This window comes from Pristiophorus japonicus, chromosome 17 (assembly GCF_044704955.1).
Source record: "Pristiophorus japonicus isolate sPriJap1 chromosome 17, sPriJap1.hap1, whole genome shotgun sequence".
NCBI classification, from domain to species: Eukaryota; Metazoa; Chordata; class Chondrichthyes; family Pristiophoridae; genus Pristiophorus; species Pristiophorus japonicus.
The window spans coordinates 63,545,513-63,564,787 of record NC_091993.1 but is presented as its reverse complement, the minus strand read 5'-3'; the positions used below and the strand labels follow the sequence as shown (position 1 = coordinate 63,564,787).

At 48.3% G+C, this 19,275-nt stretch overlaps 1 protein-coding gene across 4 annotated transcripts in view; it reads right to left on the bottom strand.

Annotated features, from left to right (window-relative positions):
- Window positions 1-19,275, bottom strand: part of shisa4 (shisa family member 4) — a 112,502-nt gene that overhangs the window by 22,413 nt on the left and 70,814 nt on the right. For 3 of the 4 annotated variants that reach the window (XR_011587518.1, XM_070859372.1, XM_070859370.1), the window contains exon 3: window positions 7,514-7,647. The exons of the other annotated variant lie outside the window; for it this stretch is intronic. Coding sequence is in view for 2 of the 3 variants with exons in the window: in XM_070859372.1 (XP_070715473.1) it covers window positions 7,514-7,647 (134 nt within the window). In the remaining variant the exon portion in view is untranslated. The remainder of the gene's footprint in view (window positions 1-7,513; window positions 7,648-19,275) is intronic. 4 annotated transcript variants of the gene reach the window in all.

Here is a 19,275-nt window from a genome sequence, read left to right as displayed (position 1 = left end):
CAGGAAGGGGTGCGATTGGTTTTGGGGGGACGCCCAGGAACGCGCCTTCAATAAGGCACGCAACCTTCTGTGTTCCAACAGTGTTTGACTTTCTTTGATCCAGGTAAAAAGCTAGTTCTCATATGCGATGCGTCAGCGTATGGGGTCGGGTGTGTTTTGCAACATGTCAATTACAACCCATAGCTTATGCCTCCAGGTCACTTTTGTGGGCGGAGCGCGGGTACGGAATGGTAGAGAAGGAGGCGCTCGCGTGTGTGTACGGTGTCAAAAAGATGCACCAATACCTTTTCGGGGCCTCATTCGCATTAGAAACCGACCACAAGCCCCTCACGTCCCTCCTATCCGAGAGCAAGGCAATAAACGCCAACGTCTCGGCACGAATTCAACAGTGGGCACTCATGCTGGCGTCCTACGACTATACCATAAGGCACAGACAACTGTGCCGACGCGCTCAGCAGGCTTCCCCTGGTGACCACGGAAGGGTCTGACGAACAGGACTGTGAGATAGTCATGGCAATCAATGCCTTTGAGTCCACAGGTTCGCCCATGATGGCTCGCCAAATCAGAGCCTGGATGGCCAGTGACCCCACATTATCCTTCGTAAAAAGATGTGTCCTAACCGGTGACTGGGCAGAGGCTCGCGATGCCTGCCCCGAGGAAGTAAAACCCTTTCACAGGCACATACATGAGCTATCACTACAAGTAGACTGCCTGATGTGGGGCAGCCGAGTAGTCATGCCTCTGTGAGGCAGAGAGGCATTTATCCGGGAGCTCCACCGCGAGCACCCGGGGATCATTCTCATGAAGGCCATAGCCAGATCCCACGTCTAGTGGCCTGGTATTGACGTGGACTTGGAGCTCTGCGTTCGAAGGTGCACCATTTGTGCCCAACTCAGCAATGCCCCCAGGGAGGCTCCACTGAGCCCCTGGTCCTCGCCTACCAAACCGTGGTCGCGGGTGCACGTAGACTATGCGGGCCCATTCATGGGCAAAATGTTCCTCGTAGTTGTCGATGCATTTTCAAAGTGGATCGAATGCACCATTTTAAACTCGAGCACAACCTCCATCACTGTGGAGAGCCTCGCAACCATGTTTGCAACGCACGGAATCCCTGACATATTGGTCAGTGACAATGGTCCGTGCTTCACCAGCGCAGAATTCCAAGACTTTATAATTGACCACGGCATAAATCACGTCAAGACGGCACCGTTCAAGCCAGCCTCCAACGGCCAGGCGGAGAGAGCAGTGCAAATCATTAAACAAGGCATGCTTAAAATCCAAGGTCCCACGCTGCAGGGTCGCCTGTCGCGACTGCTGCTGGCATACAGATCTCATCCGTACTCATTGACTGGGATCCCCCCCGTGCAACTGTTGATGAAAAGGACTTTACAAACAAGGCTCTCATTAATCCTCCCAGACATGCACAAAATCGTTGAGGCAAAGCGCCGTAAGCTGACTGAGTACTATGACAGAAATTCGAGGGGGAGATGGAATGAGATAGTGGACAAAGTGTTTGCACTAAACTATGGCAGGGGTCCCAAATGGCTTGCAGGGACAGTAACGGGCAAGGAAGGAAACAGGCTACTGGTTGTACAAATGGACAATGGCAAAACCTGCCGGAGGCAAGTAGACCAAGTCAAAAGCAGATTTGCCAACAACACTGCGGAACCAGAGGCAGACTACAATGTGGAACTCGCACCACACCTGGTGGACAGACAGAGGGAACAACCTGAGGAAAGGGCAACAGACAGCTCAGACGAGTCAACAACAATCACACCAATTGAAACAGACAGCCCAGGCAAGATACCAGCAACCACACCCAAAGAAAAACAGACACCAAGGCAAACAACTGAACCACAACTCAGACGCTCCACGCGAGAGCGTAGACCACCTGAGTGACTGAACCTATAAAGACAATAAGACCTTGGGGGAGGGTGATGTCATGTATCTTACATTATTATATGTAACTGTATCCTAACATGCTATACATGACTGTAATAAGATATGACCTGTAACCACCAGCATACCTTACCACCAGGGGTGCACTTGCAAGAGACAGGTACATAAGGAGAGGTCTCAGGCAAGTGCAGCATTCCAGAGCTGTGAAATAAAGGTGCAGGTCCAGAGTGACCTTGACTTCACTACATGCCTTGTGTGAATCTGTACTAAGGGGACAGGACTTTACAGTGGCGACGAGTTACGGGATTACAGAATCCACAGAATGGTGAACAACGGATCAGATGAAAAGTACAATGCGGGAGACAACTGGGAGGACTTTATAGAAAGGCTCCAGCAAAGCTTTGTAACCAAAGACTGGTTAGGCGATGATAAGGCAGACAAGCGAAGAGCCCATCTCTTGACCAGCTGTGGCTCGAAAACATACGCTTTAATGAAGGATCTGTTGGCACCCGAGAAACCAGCAACCAAGTCATTTGAAGAATTGAGCACACTGGTAAGAGACCACCTGAAGCCAGTGAGCAGCCTACACATGGCCAGACACAGGTTCTACAACTACAGACGCTGTGTGGGCCAGAGCATACCCGACTTCGTGGCGGAACTTCGGAGGTTGGCTAGTTTATGTGAGTTCTCCGATGAACTGAGGAGAGAAATGCTGAGAGACTTTTTCATTGAAGGAATAGGCCACGCAGGCATATTCCGAAAGCTCATAGAGACCAAGAACCTGACCTTAGAGGCAGCAGCACTGGTTGCACAGACATTCTTGGTAGGGGAAGAAGAAACGAGGTTAATTTACAATGCAGGTACGACAACTAACAAAATATCGGAACAAGAAGTTCACAGCACTAAACAAGCTGCTGCCCCCACACACAGACAAAACCGGGAGAACAGGCTCTCGACAGCAGGCAGAAGCCATCAAGGGCCACAGGAACGGCCATTCACACCTCATCAACCCACAATGCGAGCAATCAACTACAAACTGAGAGAAGCTCAAGAGAGAGCGGCTCATTCTTTGGGAACACTTTGAACAATGGAACAGGTCTGTGCTGGAGGTGTGGGGGTGGGCACTTGTCAAGGGGATGTCGATTTCAGCAGGCTGTTTGCAGAAATTGTGAATATACAGGGCATTTGGCCCGCATGTGCAAAAAAATGGCAGCTCGGCTGGTATACGAATCGGATGGGGCGGAAAGCGGACCAGACGATGGTGGGGACAGTACCCGGGACACTGATATACAGCGGGTCAACACGATCAATGGCCGCTGCTCCTACAACAGGACGCTTCCTATAATGATGAGGGTCCTACTCATCGGGATATCTGTCAACATGGAGCTGGATACGGAGCGAGTCAATCTCTCATGGGCGCTCAACAATTTGAACAACTGTGGCCGCATAAAAGAGACAGACCAAAACTCACAAGGGTCGACACCAAACTAAGGACCTATACCAAAGAAATCGTACCAGTCCTCGGCAGCGCCATGCTCTCTGTCACATACAAAGGGACAGTGAACCAACTACCCCTGTGGATTGTCCCCGGAGACCCCCCAGCACTGCTGGGAAGAAGCTGGCTGGCAAAACTAAACTGGAAATGGGATGATGTCCATGCCATGTCATTAGAGGAACGGACCTCCTGCTCAACAGTTATAAAGCGATTTGAACATCTCTCTCAGCCAGGTGTGGGCACTTTCAAAGGGGCCAAAGTCAAAATCTATATCACACAGGATGCTAGACCGGTCCATCACAAGGCCAGAGCTGTACCCTGTGTGATGAGGGAAAAGATTGAACACGAACTAGACAGGCTTCTGCAGAAAGGCATTATATCACCTGTGGAATTTAGCGACTGGGCAAGTCCTATCGTCCCAGTCATGAAACCTGATGGATCCGTACGAATCTGTGGGGACTACAAATCTACCATAAACAGAGTCTCCCTACAGGACCAGTACCCGCTGCCCAGAACGGAGGACTTAGTTGCCACATTGGCTGGAGGTAAATTTTTCTCAAAATTAGATCTCACATCTGCGTATATGACGCAAGAATTGACCGAGGAATCCAAGCTTCTCACCACCATCAACACACATCGAGGCCTTTTCATGTACAATCGATGCCAATTCGGCATCAGGTCGGCAGCTGCCATATTCCAGCGCAACATGGAGAGTCTGCTCAAGTCCATCCCGGGGACGGTTGTATTTCAAGACGACATACTTATCACAGGCAGGGACACCGACTCCCATCTCTGTAATTTGGAGGAAGTACTAAAGCGGTTGGATCGGGTAGGCCTATGTGTCAAGAAATCCAAGTGCCTGTTTCTCGCACCCGAGGTTGAATTTTTGGGCAGAAGAATTGCCGCTGATGGAATCCGCCCAACAGAGTCCAAAACAGAAGCAATTCGCCTGGCACCCAGGCCCCGGAATGTCTCAGAACTGCGCGCCTTTCTCGGGCTACTCAATTACTTTGGGAACTTTATGCAGAACTTAAGCATGCTGCTGGAGCCTCTCCACATGCTACTCAGGAAGGGGTGCGATTGGTTTTGGGGGGACGCCCAGGAACGCGCCTTCAATAAGGCACGCAACCTTCTGTGTTCCAACAGTGTTTTGACTTTCTTTGATCCAGGTAAAAAGCTAGTTCTCATATGCGATGCGTCAGCGTATGGGGTCGGGTGCGTTTTGCAACATGTCAATAGTGCGGGCAAATTACAACCCATAGCTTATGCCTCCAGGTCACTTTCGTGGGCGGAGCGCGGGTACGGAATGGTAGAGAAGGAGGCGCTCGCGTATGTGTACGGTGTCAAAAAGATGCACCAATACCTTTTCGGGGCCACGTTCGCATTAGAAACCGACCACAAGTCCCTCACGTCCCTCCTATCCGAAAGCAAGGCAATAAACGCCAACGTCTCGGCGCGAATTCAACAGTGGGCACTCATGCTGGCGTCCTACGACTATACCATAAGGCACAGACAGCTGTGCGGACACGGAAGGGTCTGACGAACAGGACTGTGAGATAGTCATGGCAATCAATGCCTTTGAGTCCACAGGTTCGTCCACGACGGCTCGCCAAATCAGAGCCTGGACGGCCAGTGACCCCACATTATCCTTCGTAAAAAGATGTGTCCTAACCGGTGACTGGGCAGAGGCTCGTGATGCCTGCCCCGAGGAAGTAAAACCCTTTCACAGGCGCATACATGAGCTATCACTACAAGTAGACTGCCTGATGTGGGGCAGCCGAGTAGTCATGCCTCTGTGAGGCAGAGAGGCATTTATCCGGGAGTTCCACCGCGAGCACCCGGGGATCATTCTCATGAAGGCCATAGCCAGATCCCACGTCTAGTGGCCTGGTATTGACGTGGACTTGGAGCTCTGCTTTCGAAGGTGCACCATTTGTGCCCAACTCAGCAATGCCCCCAGGGAGGCTCCACTGAACTCTTGGTCCTCGCCTACCAAACCGTGGTCGCGGGTGCACGTAGACTATGCGGGCCCATTCATGGGCAAAATGTTCCTCGTAGTTGTCGATGCATTTTCAAAGTGGATCGAATGCACCATTTTAAACTCGAGCACAACCTCCATCACTGTGGAGAGCCTCGCAACCATGTTTGCAACGCACGGAATCCCTGACATATTGGTCAGTGACAATGGTCCGTGCTTCACCAGCGCAGAATTCCAAGACTTTATAATTGACCACGGCATAAATCACGTCAAGACGGCACCGTTCAAGCCAGCCTCCAACGGCCAGGCGGAGAGAGCAGTGCAAATCATTAAACAAGGCATGCTTAAAATCCAAGGTCCCACGCTGCAGGGTCGCCTGTCGCGACTGCTGCTGGCATACAGATCTCATCCGTACTCATTGACTGGGATCCCCCCCGTGCAACTGTTGATGAAAAGGACTTTACAAACAAGGCTCTCATTAATCCTCCCAGACATGCACAAAATCGTTGAGGCAAAGCGCCGTAAGCTGACTGAGTACCATGACAGAAATTCGAGGGGGAGATGGAATGAGATAGGGGACAAAGTGTTTGCACTAAACTATGGCAGGGGACCCAAATGGCTTGCAGGGACAGTAACGGGCAAGGAAGGAAACAGGCTACAGGTAGTACAAATGGACAATGGCAAAACTTGCCGGAGGCATGTAGACCAAGTCAAAAGCAGATTTGCCAACAACACTGCGGAACCAGAGGCAGACTACAATGTGGAACTCGCACCACACCTGGTGGACAGACAGAGGGAACAACCTGAGGAAAGGGCAATCCCAACAGACAGCCCAGGCGAATCAACAACAATCACACCAATTGAAACAGACAGCCCAGGCAAGTTACCAGCAACCACACCCAAAGAAAAACAGACACCAAGGCAAACAACTGAACCACAACTCAGACGCTCCACGCGAGAGCGTAGACCACCTGAGTGACTGAACCTATAAAGACAATAAGACCTTGGGGGAGGGTGAGGTCATGTATCTTACATTATTATATATAACTGTATCCTAACATGCTATACATGACTGTAATAAGATATGACCTGTAACCACCAGCATATCTTACCACCAGGGGTGCACTTGCAAGAGACAGGTATATAAGGAGAGATCTCAGGCAAGTGCAGCATTCCAGAGCTGTAAAATAAAGGTGCAGGTCCAGAGTGACCTTGACTTCACTACATTCCTCGTGTGAATCTGTACTGAGGGGACAGGACTTTACAGCCACCAGTTTAGGGAAGTGTAACAACTTTTGTTAAGAGGTAGCCCAAGAAGATGGGAAAAATAAAAAAATGTAAGTTTGTTGATACATGGAGTGGAAGAGGACAGGGAAAGGAGAGAGAGAGAGAGAGAGAGACAAGTTAAAAGTTCACATAGCAACAGGGTTAATTTTGATACCGATAATACTTAACTGTGGGAGCACAGGCTCACTGACCTGTGAAAGGTATGTTCTGATTGGCTCACTATGTTCTGATTGGCTCACTGACCTGTGAAAGGTATGTTCTGATTGGCTCACTATGTTCTGATTGGCTCACTGACCTGTGAAAGGTATGTTCTGAATGGCTCACTGACCTGTGAAAGGTATGTTCTGATTGGCTCACTGACCTAGAATCATAGAAGTTTACAGCACCGAAGGAAGCCATTCGGCCCATCGTGTCTGTGCTAGCTGAAAGAGCTACCCAGCTGAATCCTACTTTCCTGCTCTTGGTCTGAGGCCCTTCAGGTGCACATCCAAGTACTTTTTAAATGTGGTGAGTGTTTCTGCCTCGACCATCCTTTCAGGCAGTGCGTTCCAGACCCACACCCACCCTCTGACTGAAAAACAAAATCTCAACTCTAATTCTTCTAGCCATTACTTTAAATCCATGCCCCCTGGTTATGCTCTTATTGGCTCACTGACTTGTGATGGGTATATTCTGATTGGCTCACTGACCTGTGAAGGGTATATTCTGATTGGCTCACTGACCTGTGAGGGGTATATTCTGATTGGCTCACTGACCTACGAAGGGTATATTCCGATTGGCTCCCTGACCTGTGAAGGGTGTATGCTGATTGGCTCACTGACCTGTGAGGGGTGTATGCTGATTGGCTCACTGACCTGTGAAGGGTTGTCTCAGCTGTTGTCGCCGTCGGTACAGGTAGCAGCAGGAACACAAGAAACAACAAACGAGAATCCCAACGATAACAATAAATAGAAGGATAGCGGAGGCGATTCCAGCAACAGTGGTAGGACTAGTTAAAAACAAAAGTAGGAATGTTAAGTTTCAAGCACTGAGAGATGACAAACACACATAACTGGTTACATTTCCCTTGCCCCTAAGTTTTGCACATTATTTTCTTACACCATGTATGCCACACATTTTACCAACCAATGGGATGGAAGAGTCATACTGGAAATTCACTTCTCCGATTTCAGCATCTCCTTCAGGATGGTGTACAGGTGGTCAGGATAACACCAGAGAACATGGGAGGTCCTTCACAACACGGGCAAGGACACCGGGACCATGTGTCACAGAAGCAGCCCTCCATCAAAGAGGAGTCGTATATATAGTAACAGCCCAAAGTCCTTCCAATGAATTACTCTGAAATCCATTTACTATTGCTCTGTTAGATAACACCGATGGCTGATTTTCCCACACCTTGCTCTGACGCTAGACACAAGCAGCCCAACCCAAGTGCATTGCTCCTGTCCAGCCTCGGGATGCCTGGGCGTTCCTGTCTGGGCACTAGCGGCGAGGGTGGAGGCAAGAGGGTTAGGGCCCCGCAGACCTCTCACAGCCTGCCTCGGTGCCAGGGACATGAAGAAACTTAATTGGACCAGCCACTGTGGCCACAAGAGCAGGTCGGAGGCTGGGTAATCTGTGGCGAGTGTCTCACCTCCTGACTCCCCAAAGCCTTTCCATCTACAAGGCACAAGTCAGGAGTGTGATGTAGATTGAGCACAGCTCCAACACTTAAACAAGCTCGACACCATCCAGGACAAAGCAGCCCACTTGATTGGCCCCCTATCCATCACCTTAAACATTCACTCCTCCACCACCGGCGCACCGTGACTGCAGTGTGTACCATCTACAAGATGCACTGCAGCAACTTGCCAAGGCTTCTTCGGCAGCACCTCCCAAACCCACGACCTCCACCACCTCGAAGGACAAGGGCAGCAGGCTCATGGGAACACCATCACCTGCAAGTTCCCCTCCAAGTTACACACCATTCTGACTTGGGAATATATTGCCATTCCTTCATCGATGTTGGGTCAAAATCCTAGAACTCCCTCCCTAACAGCACTGTGGGAGCACATTCACCACACGGACTGCAGCGGTTCAAGGCTGCGGCTCACCACCACCTTCTCAAAGGCAATTAGGGATGGGCAATAAATGCCAGCCTTGCCAGTGATGCCCACATCCCAGGAATGAATTAAAAATAAATTCTGGCTGTCTATCTGTATCAGATCAGGAGCTCCTTAAACCACCTGAAAGTGCGTGCCGTGTCCCAGGACCCTACAGTCCCTCCATTCAGTCGAGGTTCATGTACCCCGCTTCTCAACACAGAGGGAAATGATTCATGAGATCAGGGGATGGGGACAGTTCCTTCCACCTCATTAGCATGGCTTCTGATTGGCTGGCAGCTGCGACAGGCACAAGTTAGCTCCGCCCCCTCAGAAAGCTCATGAAACCCCAGGGCAACGTTGAAGGGGAGGAGATGCAGCAATCCGGGTTTCTGCCCTAGTGACTTGGAGCAATTCGACCCCCGTACTTCAAACAGTAAAATATCCAGATTCTATGCTGTGTGACTTTGGACAGACCAAGTAATGGGTTTTTAAATTGGCTTCACTTAGCTTTATCATTGTGTTGGGTGAACCAATACACAAAACTGTCCAGAAATATACAGATGTCAATGAGGGGCATGGGCCAGTTAGTTTCCCTCAGTGATGTGATTAATGAGATTACCCTACTGGTCATTTGCAACCTAGTGCTTTCCGCTTCTGCCTCGAGCTGCCCAATCATCATCTCCAAATCGAATGGAGCAGCTGGGCGCCTGGCTAGTATCGAGAGTGAGAGGGTGCTGGCCAGTCTCACTCCACCAGGTTCACTCCGCCAGTCTCACTCCACCAGTCCATCAGTCTCACTCCACCAGGCTCTCTCCGTCAGTCCATCAGTCTCACTCCGTCAGGCTCTCTCCATCAGTCCGTCAGGCTCACTCCGTCAGGCTCACTCCACCAGTCCGTCAGTCTCACTCCGCCAGTCCGTCAGTCTCACTCCGTCAGTCTCACTCCGCCAGTCCGTCAGGCTCACTCCGTCAGTCCATCAGTCTCACTCCGCCAGGCTCACACCGTCAGTCTCACACCGTCAGTCTCACTCCGTCAGTCTCACTCCGTCAGTCTCACTCCGCCAGTCCCACTCCGCCAGGCTCACTCCGCCAGGCTCTCTCCGTCAGTCCATCAGTCTCACTCCGTGAGGCTCCCTGCACCGGTGGACTCAGCAAACACTGCTCCTGTGAAGAATCAGCCTCAGGCCCTGCCGTACCTTTGTTCCACGTGTCAGTTTCTGTTCGGGCAGGGAGATGGTCTCGCATGCCCTGCCACCCAGAGAGACGGTGCTTTTTTCCCATTGGTCCTTGGCACAACGAACCGTGGGGCAAGCTGACAAGTCAAGCCACAAACAAAATTCTCTCAATTCTGTCTCCAATTGAGTTATCTCTCCACACAGTCACTCAAGTTCTCCAGGACACACACAGTGTCAGACACAGTGAGACCCTCCACAGCCATAGAGCCAATGGTACAGGACAGTGTGGTGTGCAGTCCATACAGTCAATAGTACAGGAGAGTGTGGTGTGCAGTCCATACAGTCAATGGTATAGGAGAGTGTGGTGGACAGCCCATACAGTCAATGTGAGGAGTGATGTGATGGAATAAGCTTGACAAGGCAGAGTGGGGGGTGGGCTGTGCAGTACAGGATGTAAGTGTACCTGCAACTGTGCTCACCTTTCCCAACCTGGTTAGGTCATTGAACCACTTCTTGCACTGGATCCAGGTATAAAGCACTATACTCCTCTTCAGTCACCTCTAGCTATGTCTTCCTCGTCATGGCAGCAGGGTTTTTTCCATTACTGGGGAATAGGACCTCCTGCCTCACCCTCACTGCACTAGCAGTACATCAAGGGATGCCTCATTAAAGCAGCCATTAAAGCAGAGGTACCAATATCCTCCCTGATTCTATTTCTACTTCTAATTCACAAATACAATTCGCCTAACTGCTCCAAATTGTATCTGTGCGTTGGGCCTTAAATAGTTGAGGTGCGATCGCATCATGCTGCTGCACCACACACCCGCACATGTGCATCGTAGATTCGAAAGCCGGAAGTAAAATGTTAATGAGGTATCCATCCTGAAATCAGACATTCCCATGCATCCCACGATCCTCTCTGTTTCGCGCTCGCTATCGTCCCCGCCTCTCAGATCCCGCCTCTCTGCTAATATCAGCCGTGGCTCAGTGAGTAGCACACTCACCTCTGAGTCAGCAGGTTATGGGTTCAAATCCCACTCCACAGGATTGAGCACATAAATCCAGGCTGACACTCCCAGTGCAGTGCTGAGGGAGCGCTACACTGCCGGAGGTGCCATCATTCAGATGAGACGTTAAACCGAGGCTCCGTCTGCTCTCTCAGGTGGACATAAAAGATCCCGTGGCACTATTTTGAAGAAGAGCTGGGGAGTTTTCCCCAGTGTCCTGGCTAATATTTATCCCTCAATCAACATAACAAAAACAGATTATCTGATCATTATCACTTTGCTGTTTGTGGGAGCTTGCTGTGCACAAATTGGCTGCCACGTTTCCCACATTACAACAGAGACTACACTCCAAAAAGTATTTAATTGGCTGTAAAGTGCTCTGAGACGTCCAGTGGTCGTGAAGGGCGCTATATAAATCCAAATCTTTCTTTTTAATATCGGTGCCTGCCCATCAACAGAAACTTTCTAGCCACAACCTAAGTATCCTAAAATAATCGTGGGCCTTTAACTACAGGTTCAAAGGTTGGCAACTTGAGGATTTGGAAAACTTAGTTCATGACACAATTACACAAGCTGTGTAGCCCTCAGTAAAGAGTGTGAACTTCATCAGGCAGCTATCTGAGCTGGTTAACAGCGATTGGTGCTGGCCCTGCACTGTGTGCTCGACACCCAGGGAGAGCTGGTCCACTGATCGTGGTGATCTGTATGAGAAAAGGTGTATGCCTGGCTGAGAATGGGGAGCTTCCACAAGCCAAAACAGGGGAAGAGAATGAGAGAAAGGCGATGGTGACGCACCAGAAGCTGAAAAGGGAGTGAAGAAAGTATCATGGCTTCACCTAGCTGTCAGTGATCAGTCTAACAGCGACATACACAGAGCAACTAGCAGGGAAGAATCCACTGAGTCTTTAACCTTTCTATTTCATTCCCTGCGCCCACTTTCTCAAATCATTTCTGTTATTTTTATATTTTATAGATTGTCAAAAATAAACCAATGCTTACAAGGTTTCAGTTCCATGTTATTTCTATTTTGGGCACCATCCAAGTGGGACGAAAGGGTAATGGGGTAGTGGGATCTGTCTGTAGCCCAGAAATAGCACCATCCTGCTCCATCTGGGGTAGGGTGGAGTGGAGGGGGGGGGGGGGGGCGTTGTGGGGTCTGTACCCCAGAAATAGCACGGTCCTGCTCCCTGTAGGGTGGGGTGAGGGGGTAGTGGGATCTGTCTGTTCCCAAACGAGTCAAAGTTTTCCTTGGATCTCACTGCCGTAGGGCCATTCTTGAGAGACACTCCAACTGTGCTCGCTGTCTGTGTACTTGAGGACACCCCTGAAGATGGTAGTGATGTTTGCTGCAACAGAGCACTGCAAAACTCACAACCCCGTGGAGACAAGCTTGGATCACAGTTTGCACGGACAGGCGGCAGGCACACCCGCGGGCTCAGAAAGCCTTTGTTTTCAGCGTGTGCCTGTGCAGCTGCAATCATCGAGCATGGCTCATGCAAGGCCTTCGCTCAAAGGGATCGGGCCTTCTTCAGCCCCCGGCACCACCCTCTACAGGCCTGTGAGAAGCCGTACGCCCTGCGTTCCCTCCTCCGCATGAATCACACTATTTTAATAGAGTAGATAGAGAAAATCTATTCCCTCTGCCGAGTGGGTCAATAACCAGAGGGCATAGTTTTAAAATCATTCGCAAAAGATCTAGAGGGGAGATGAAGAGATTTTTTTTCCCCTCAGAGAGTTGTCAGAATCTGGAGCGCTCTACCTCGAAAGATGGTGGAAGCTGATTCATAAATCATTTTAAAAAGGAGTTGGACGTGCTTGAGGATGAGGAATTTACAAGGCTACAGACAAAAGGCGGGGATGTGGGATTAAGTACGACTGCTCTTTCAAAGAGCCAGCAAAGGCTCAATGGGCAGAACTGACAAAGGGTCATCGACCTGAAACGTTAACTCTGTTTCTCTCTCCACAGATGCTGCCTGATCTGCTGAATATTTCCAACATTTTCCGTTTTTACTTGCATTTATATAGCGCCTGTAACATAGTAAAACGTCCCAAGGTGCTTCACAGGAGTGTTATCAAAAAACACCGAGCCACCTGAGGAGATATTAGGACAGATGACCAAAAGCTTGGTCAAAGAGGTAGGTTTTAAGGAGCGACTTAAAGGAGGAGGAGAGGAGGAGAGGCGGAGAGATTTAAGGAGGGAATTCCAGATCTTAGGACCAAGGCAGCTGAAAGCAAAAAAATAGGAATGTGCAAGAGGCCAGAATCGGAGGAGCACAGAGATGTCGGAGGGTTGTAGGATGGGACATATGAACATAAGAAACAGGCGCAGTAGGAGGTTATAGAGCCCCTTAAGCCTGCTCTGCCATTCAATAAGATCATAGCTGAACTTTCACATCAACTCTTTCCTGGCCCACCCCATATACCTTGATTCACTTAGTGTTCAAAAATCTATCGATATCGCTCTTGAATATACTCAATGACTGAGCACAGCCCTCTGGAGAGAGAATTCCAGAGATTCACAACCCTCTGAATGAAGACATTTCTCTTCATCTCAGTCCTAAATGGCCAACCCCTTATCCAGAGACTAACGTCTACTTTTAAACTCTCCAAGCCAGAGGAAACAATCTTTTGGCGTTTACCCGGTCAAGCCCTCTAAGAATGTTATAAGTTTCAATGAGATTACCTCTTTATATTTTTTATATCAGTAAGTAACCTGTTATGACGTTGTCACCAAATTAAGTGTATCTAAGGGTTAAGTCATGGCAGGAGAGCTCGGTCACGTGATATGCTCCTCCTGTACCATGTGGGAACTCAGGGACACTTCCGATGTCCCTGACGACTACGTGTGCGGGAAGTGTATCCGCCTCCAGCTCCTGACGGACTGCGTTGCGGAATTGGAGCCGAGGGTGGATTCACTCTGGAGCATCCACGATGCTGAGAATGACGTGAGTAGCATGTAGAGCGAGTTGGTCTTACCGCAGGTGAAGGGTCCACAGCCAGCTAGGGAATGGATGACCAGCAGGAAGAGCAGTGCAAGGAAGGTAGTGCAGGGGTCCCCTGCGGTCATCCCCCTGAAAAACAGATACACCGCTTTGAGTACTGTTGAGGGAGATGACTCATCAGGGGAGGGCAGCAGCAGCCAATTTCATGGCACCGTGGCTGGCTCTGTTGCACAGGAGGGCAGGAAAAAGAGTGGGAGAGCGATAGTGATAGGGGATTCAATTGTAAGGGGAATAGATAGGCGTTTCTGCGGCCGCAACCGAGACTCTAGGATGGTATGTTGCCTCCCTGGTGCAAGGGTCAAGGATGTCTCGGAGCGGCTGCAGGACATTCTGAAAAGGGAGGGTGAACAGCCAGTTGTCGTGGTGCATACTGGTACCAACAATATAGGTAAAAAAAGGGATGAGGTCCTACGAGACGAATTTAAGGAGCTAGGAGCTAAATTGAAAAGTAGGACCTCAAAAGTAGTAATCTCGGGATTGCTACCAGTGCCACGTGCTAGTCAGAGCAGGAATCGCAGGATAGCTCAGATGAATACGTGGCTTGAGTAGTGGTGCTGTAGGGAGGGATTCAAATTCCTGGGGCATTGGAACCGGTTCTGGGGGAGGTGGGATCAGTACAAACCGGACAGTCTGCACCTAGGCAGGATCGGAACCAATGTCCTAGGGGGAGTGTTTGCTAGTGCTGTTGGGGAGGAGTTAAACTAATATGGCAGGTGGATGGGAACCAATGCAGGGAGACAGAAGGAAACAAAATGGAGAGAGAGGCAAAAGACAGAAAGGAGATGAGTAAAAGTGGAGGGCAGAGAAACCCAAGGCAAAAAACAAAAAGGGCCACTGTACAGCAAAATTCTAAATGGTCAAAGTGTAATAAAAAGGCAAGCATGAAAGCTCGGTGCCTCAAGCGAGGAGTATTCGGAACCCAGGAGAGGGCTCTCAGCTAGTTAGAGTGGGTGAGAGCGCAGATGAATAGGACCCCAAGAAAGAATGCAAAACGCAGGAGGCAACAGAGCAGAGTAGCACTGGGGTAAGTGTAAATCACAAGGTGATAGGAAGGGACAATATGTATGAATATAAAGGGGCTGCAGGAGGGGTCAAAACTAAAAATCATGGTTTAAAAACTAGTATTAAAACACTCTACCTAAACGCATGCAGCATTCGAAATAAAGTAAATGAGTTGACGGCACAAATCATTACAAATGGGTATGATTTGGTGGCCATTACAGAAACATGGTTGCAGGGTGGCCAAGACTGGGAATTAAACATACAGGGGTATCTGACAATTCGGAAGGATAGACAAGAAGGGAATGGAGGTGGGGTAACTCTGTTAATAAAGGATGATATCAAGGCAGTTGTGAGAGATGATATTGGCTCTAATGAACAAAATGTTGAATCATTGTGGGTGGAGATTAGAGATAGTAAGGGGAAAAAGTCACTGGTGGGCGTAGTTTATAGGCCCCCAAATAATAACTTCACGGTGGGGAGGGCAATAATCAAGGGAATAATGGAGGCATGTGAAAAAGGAACGGCAGTAATCATGGGGGATTTTAACCTACATATCGATTGGTCAAATCAAATCGCACGGGGTAGCCTTGAGGGGATTGTTTCTTAGAACAGTATGTTACAGAACCTACAAGGGAGCAAGCTATCTTAGATCTGGTCCTGTGTAATGAGACAGGAATAATAAACGATCTCCTAGAAAAAGATCCTCTCGGAATGAGTGATCACAGTACGGTTGAATTTGTAATACAGATTGAGGGTGAGGAAGTAGTGTCTCAAACGAGCATACTATGCTTAAACAAAGGGGACTACAGTGGGATGAGGGCAGAGTTGGCTAAAGTAGACTGGGAACACAGACGAAACGGTGGCACAATTGAGGAACAGTGGAGGACTTTTAAGGAGCTTTTTCATAGTGCTCAACAAAAATATATTCCAGTGAAAAAGAAGGGCGGTAAGAGAAGGGATAACCAGCCGTGGATAACCAAGGAAATAAAGGAGAGTATCAAATTAAAAACCAATGCATATAAGGTGGCCAAGGTTAGTGGGAAATTAGAAGATTGGGAAAATTTTAAACGACAGCAAAGAATGACTAAGAAAGCAATAAAGAAAGGAAAGATAGATTGTGAAAGTAAACTTGCGCAAAACATAAAAACAGATAGTAAAAGCTTTTACCGATATATAAAACGGAAAAGAGTGACTAAAGTAAATGTTGGTCCCTTAGAAGATGAGAAGGGGATTTAATAATGGGAAATGTGGAAATGGCTGAGACCTTAAACAATTATTTTGCTTCGGTCTTCACAGTGGAAGACACAAAAACCATGCCAAAAATTGCTGGTCACGGGAATGTGGGAAGGGAGGACCTTGAGACAATCACTATCACTAGGGAGGTAGTGCTGGACCGGCTAATGGGACTCAAGGTAGACAAGTCCCCTGGTCCTGATGAAATGAATCCCAGAGTATTAAAAGAGATGGCGGAAGTTATAGCAGATGCATTCGTTATAATCTACCAAAATTCTGTGGACTCTGGGGAGGTACCAGCGGATTGGAAAGCAGCTAATGTAACGCCTCTGTTTTAAAAAGGGGGCAAACAAAAGGCAGGTAACTATAGGCCGGTTAGTTTAACATCTGTAGTGGGGAAAATGCTTGAAGCTATCATTAAGGAAGAAATAGCGGGACATCTAGATAGGAATAGTGCTCAAGCAGACGCAACATGGATTCATGAAGGGGAAATCATGTTTAACTAATTTACTGGAATTCTTTGAGGATATAACAAGCATGGTGGATAAAGGTGTACCGATGGATGTGGTGTATTTAGATTTCCAAAAGGCATTCGATAAGGTGCCACACAAAAGGTTACTGCAGAAGATAAAGGTTCACGGAGTCAGAGGAAATGTATTAGCAGGGATCGAGAATTGGCTGGCTAACAGAAAGCAGAGAGTCGGTATAAATGGGTCCTTTTCGGGTTGTAAATCGGTGGTTAGTGGTGTGCCACAGTGATCGGTGCTGGGACCACAACTGTTTACAATATATATAGATGACCTGGAAGAGGGGACAGAGTGTAGTGTAACAAAATTGGCAGATGACACAAAGATTAGTGGGAAAACAGGTTGTGTCGAGGACACAGAGAGGCTGCAAAGGGATTTAGATAGGTTAAGCGAATGGGCTAAGGTTTGGCAGATGGAATACAATGTCGGAAAATGTGACATCATCCACCTTGGGGAAAAAAAAACAGTAAAAGGGAATATTATTTGAATGGGGAGAAATTACAACATGCTGCGGTGCAGAGGGACCTGGGGGTCCTTGTGCATGAATCCCAAAAAGTTAGTTTGCAGGTGCAGGAAGGCGAATGGGATGTTGGCCTTCATTGTAAGAGGGATGGATTACAAAAGCAGGGAGGTCCTGCTGCAACTGTACAGGGTATTGGTGAGGCCGCACCTGGAGTACTGCGTGCAGTTTTGGTCACCTTACTTAAGGAAGGATATACTAGCCTTGGAGGGGGTACAGAGACGATTCACTAGGCTGATTCCGGAGATGAGGGGGTTACCTTATGATGATAGATTGAGTAGACTGGGTCTTTACTCAGAGTTCAGAAGGATGAGGGGTGATCTTTTAGAAACATTCAAAATAATGAAAGGGATAGACAAGATAGAGGCAGAGAGGTTGTTTCCACTGATCGGGGAGACTAGAACTAGGGGACACAGCCTCAAAATACGAGGGAGACAATTTAAAACCGAGAGGGTTGTGAATCTGTGGAATTCTCTGCCCAAGGAAGTAGTTGAGGCTAGCTCATTGAATGTATTCAAATCACAGATAGATAGATTTTTAACCAATAAGGGAATTAAGGGTTATGGGGAGCGGGCCGGTAAGTGGAGCTGAGTCCACAGCCAGATCAGCCATGATCTTTTTGAATGGCGGAGCAGGCTCGAGGGGCTAGATGGCCTACTCCTGTTCCTAATTCTTATGTTCTTATGAACTCCAGAAAATATAGGCCCATTCTACTCAAACCTCTCCTCATAGGACAGTCCTCTCATTCTAGCAATCAACCCAGTGAACCTTGCATTTGCCTTCCTAATTGATTGCTGTACCTGCATTATAACGGCACATTTAGATAATATCAACGGGATTAAACAAAGTCAACATGGATTTATGAAAGGAAAATCATGTTTGACAAACCTACTGGAGTTTTTTGAGGATGTAACTGATAGAATAGATATGGGAGAACCAGTGGATGTAGTGTATTTGGATTTTCAGAAGGCCTTTGATAAAAGTCCCACATAAGAGGTTAGTGTGTAAAATTAAAGCACATAGGATTGGGGGTAATGTATTAGCATTGATTGAAAATTGGTTAACTGACAGGAAATAGAGAGTCGGAATAAACCGGTCTTTTTCAGGGTGGCAAGCAGTGACTAATGGGATACCACAGGGATCAGTGCTTGGGCCCCAGCTATTCACAACATATATGTAGGTGATTTGGATGAGGGAACCAAATGTAATATTTCCAAGTTTGCTGATGACACAAAACTAGGTGGGATTGAGAGTTGTGAGGAGGATGCAAAGATGCTGCAAGGCGATTTAGATAGGTTGAGTGAGTGGGCAAACACATGGCAGATGCAATATAACGTGGATAAATGTGAAGTTATCCGCTTTGGTAGGAAAAACATAAGGACAAAGTATTATTTAAATGGTGATGGCTTGGGAAGTGTCGATGTACAGAGGGACCTGGATGTCCTTGTACACCAGTCATTGAAAGAAAACATGCAGGTGCAGCAAGCAGTTAGGAAGGCAAATGGTATGTTGGCCTTCATTGCAAGAGGATTTGAGTACAGGAGCAAGGATGTCTTACTACAGTTATACAGGGCCTTGGTGAGACCGCACCTGGAGTATTATGTGCAGTTTTGGTCTCCTTACCTAAGAAAGGATATACTTGCCATAGAGGGAGTGCAGTGAAGGTTCACCAGACTGATTCCTGGGACGACAGGACTGTCGTATGAGGAGAGATTGGGTCGACTCGGCCTGTATTCACTAGAGTTTAGAAGAATGAGAGGGGATCTCATTGAAACATATAAAATTCTGACTGGGCTGGATTGGCTGGATGCGGGGAGGATCTTTCCCCTGGTTGGGAAGTCTAGAATAAGGGGGTCACAGTCTCAGGAAATTTAGGACAGAGATGAGGAGAAATTTTTTCACTCAGAGGGTGTTGAATCTGTAGATTTCTCTACCACAGAAGGCTGTGGTGGCCAAGTCACTGAATATATTTAAGAGGGAGACAGATAGATTTCTAGAAACAAAAGGCATCAAGGGGTATGAGGAGAAAGCAGGAATATGGTGTTGAGATAGAGGATCAGCCATGAT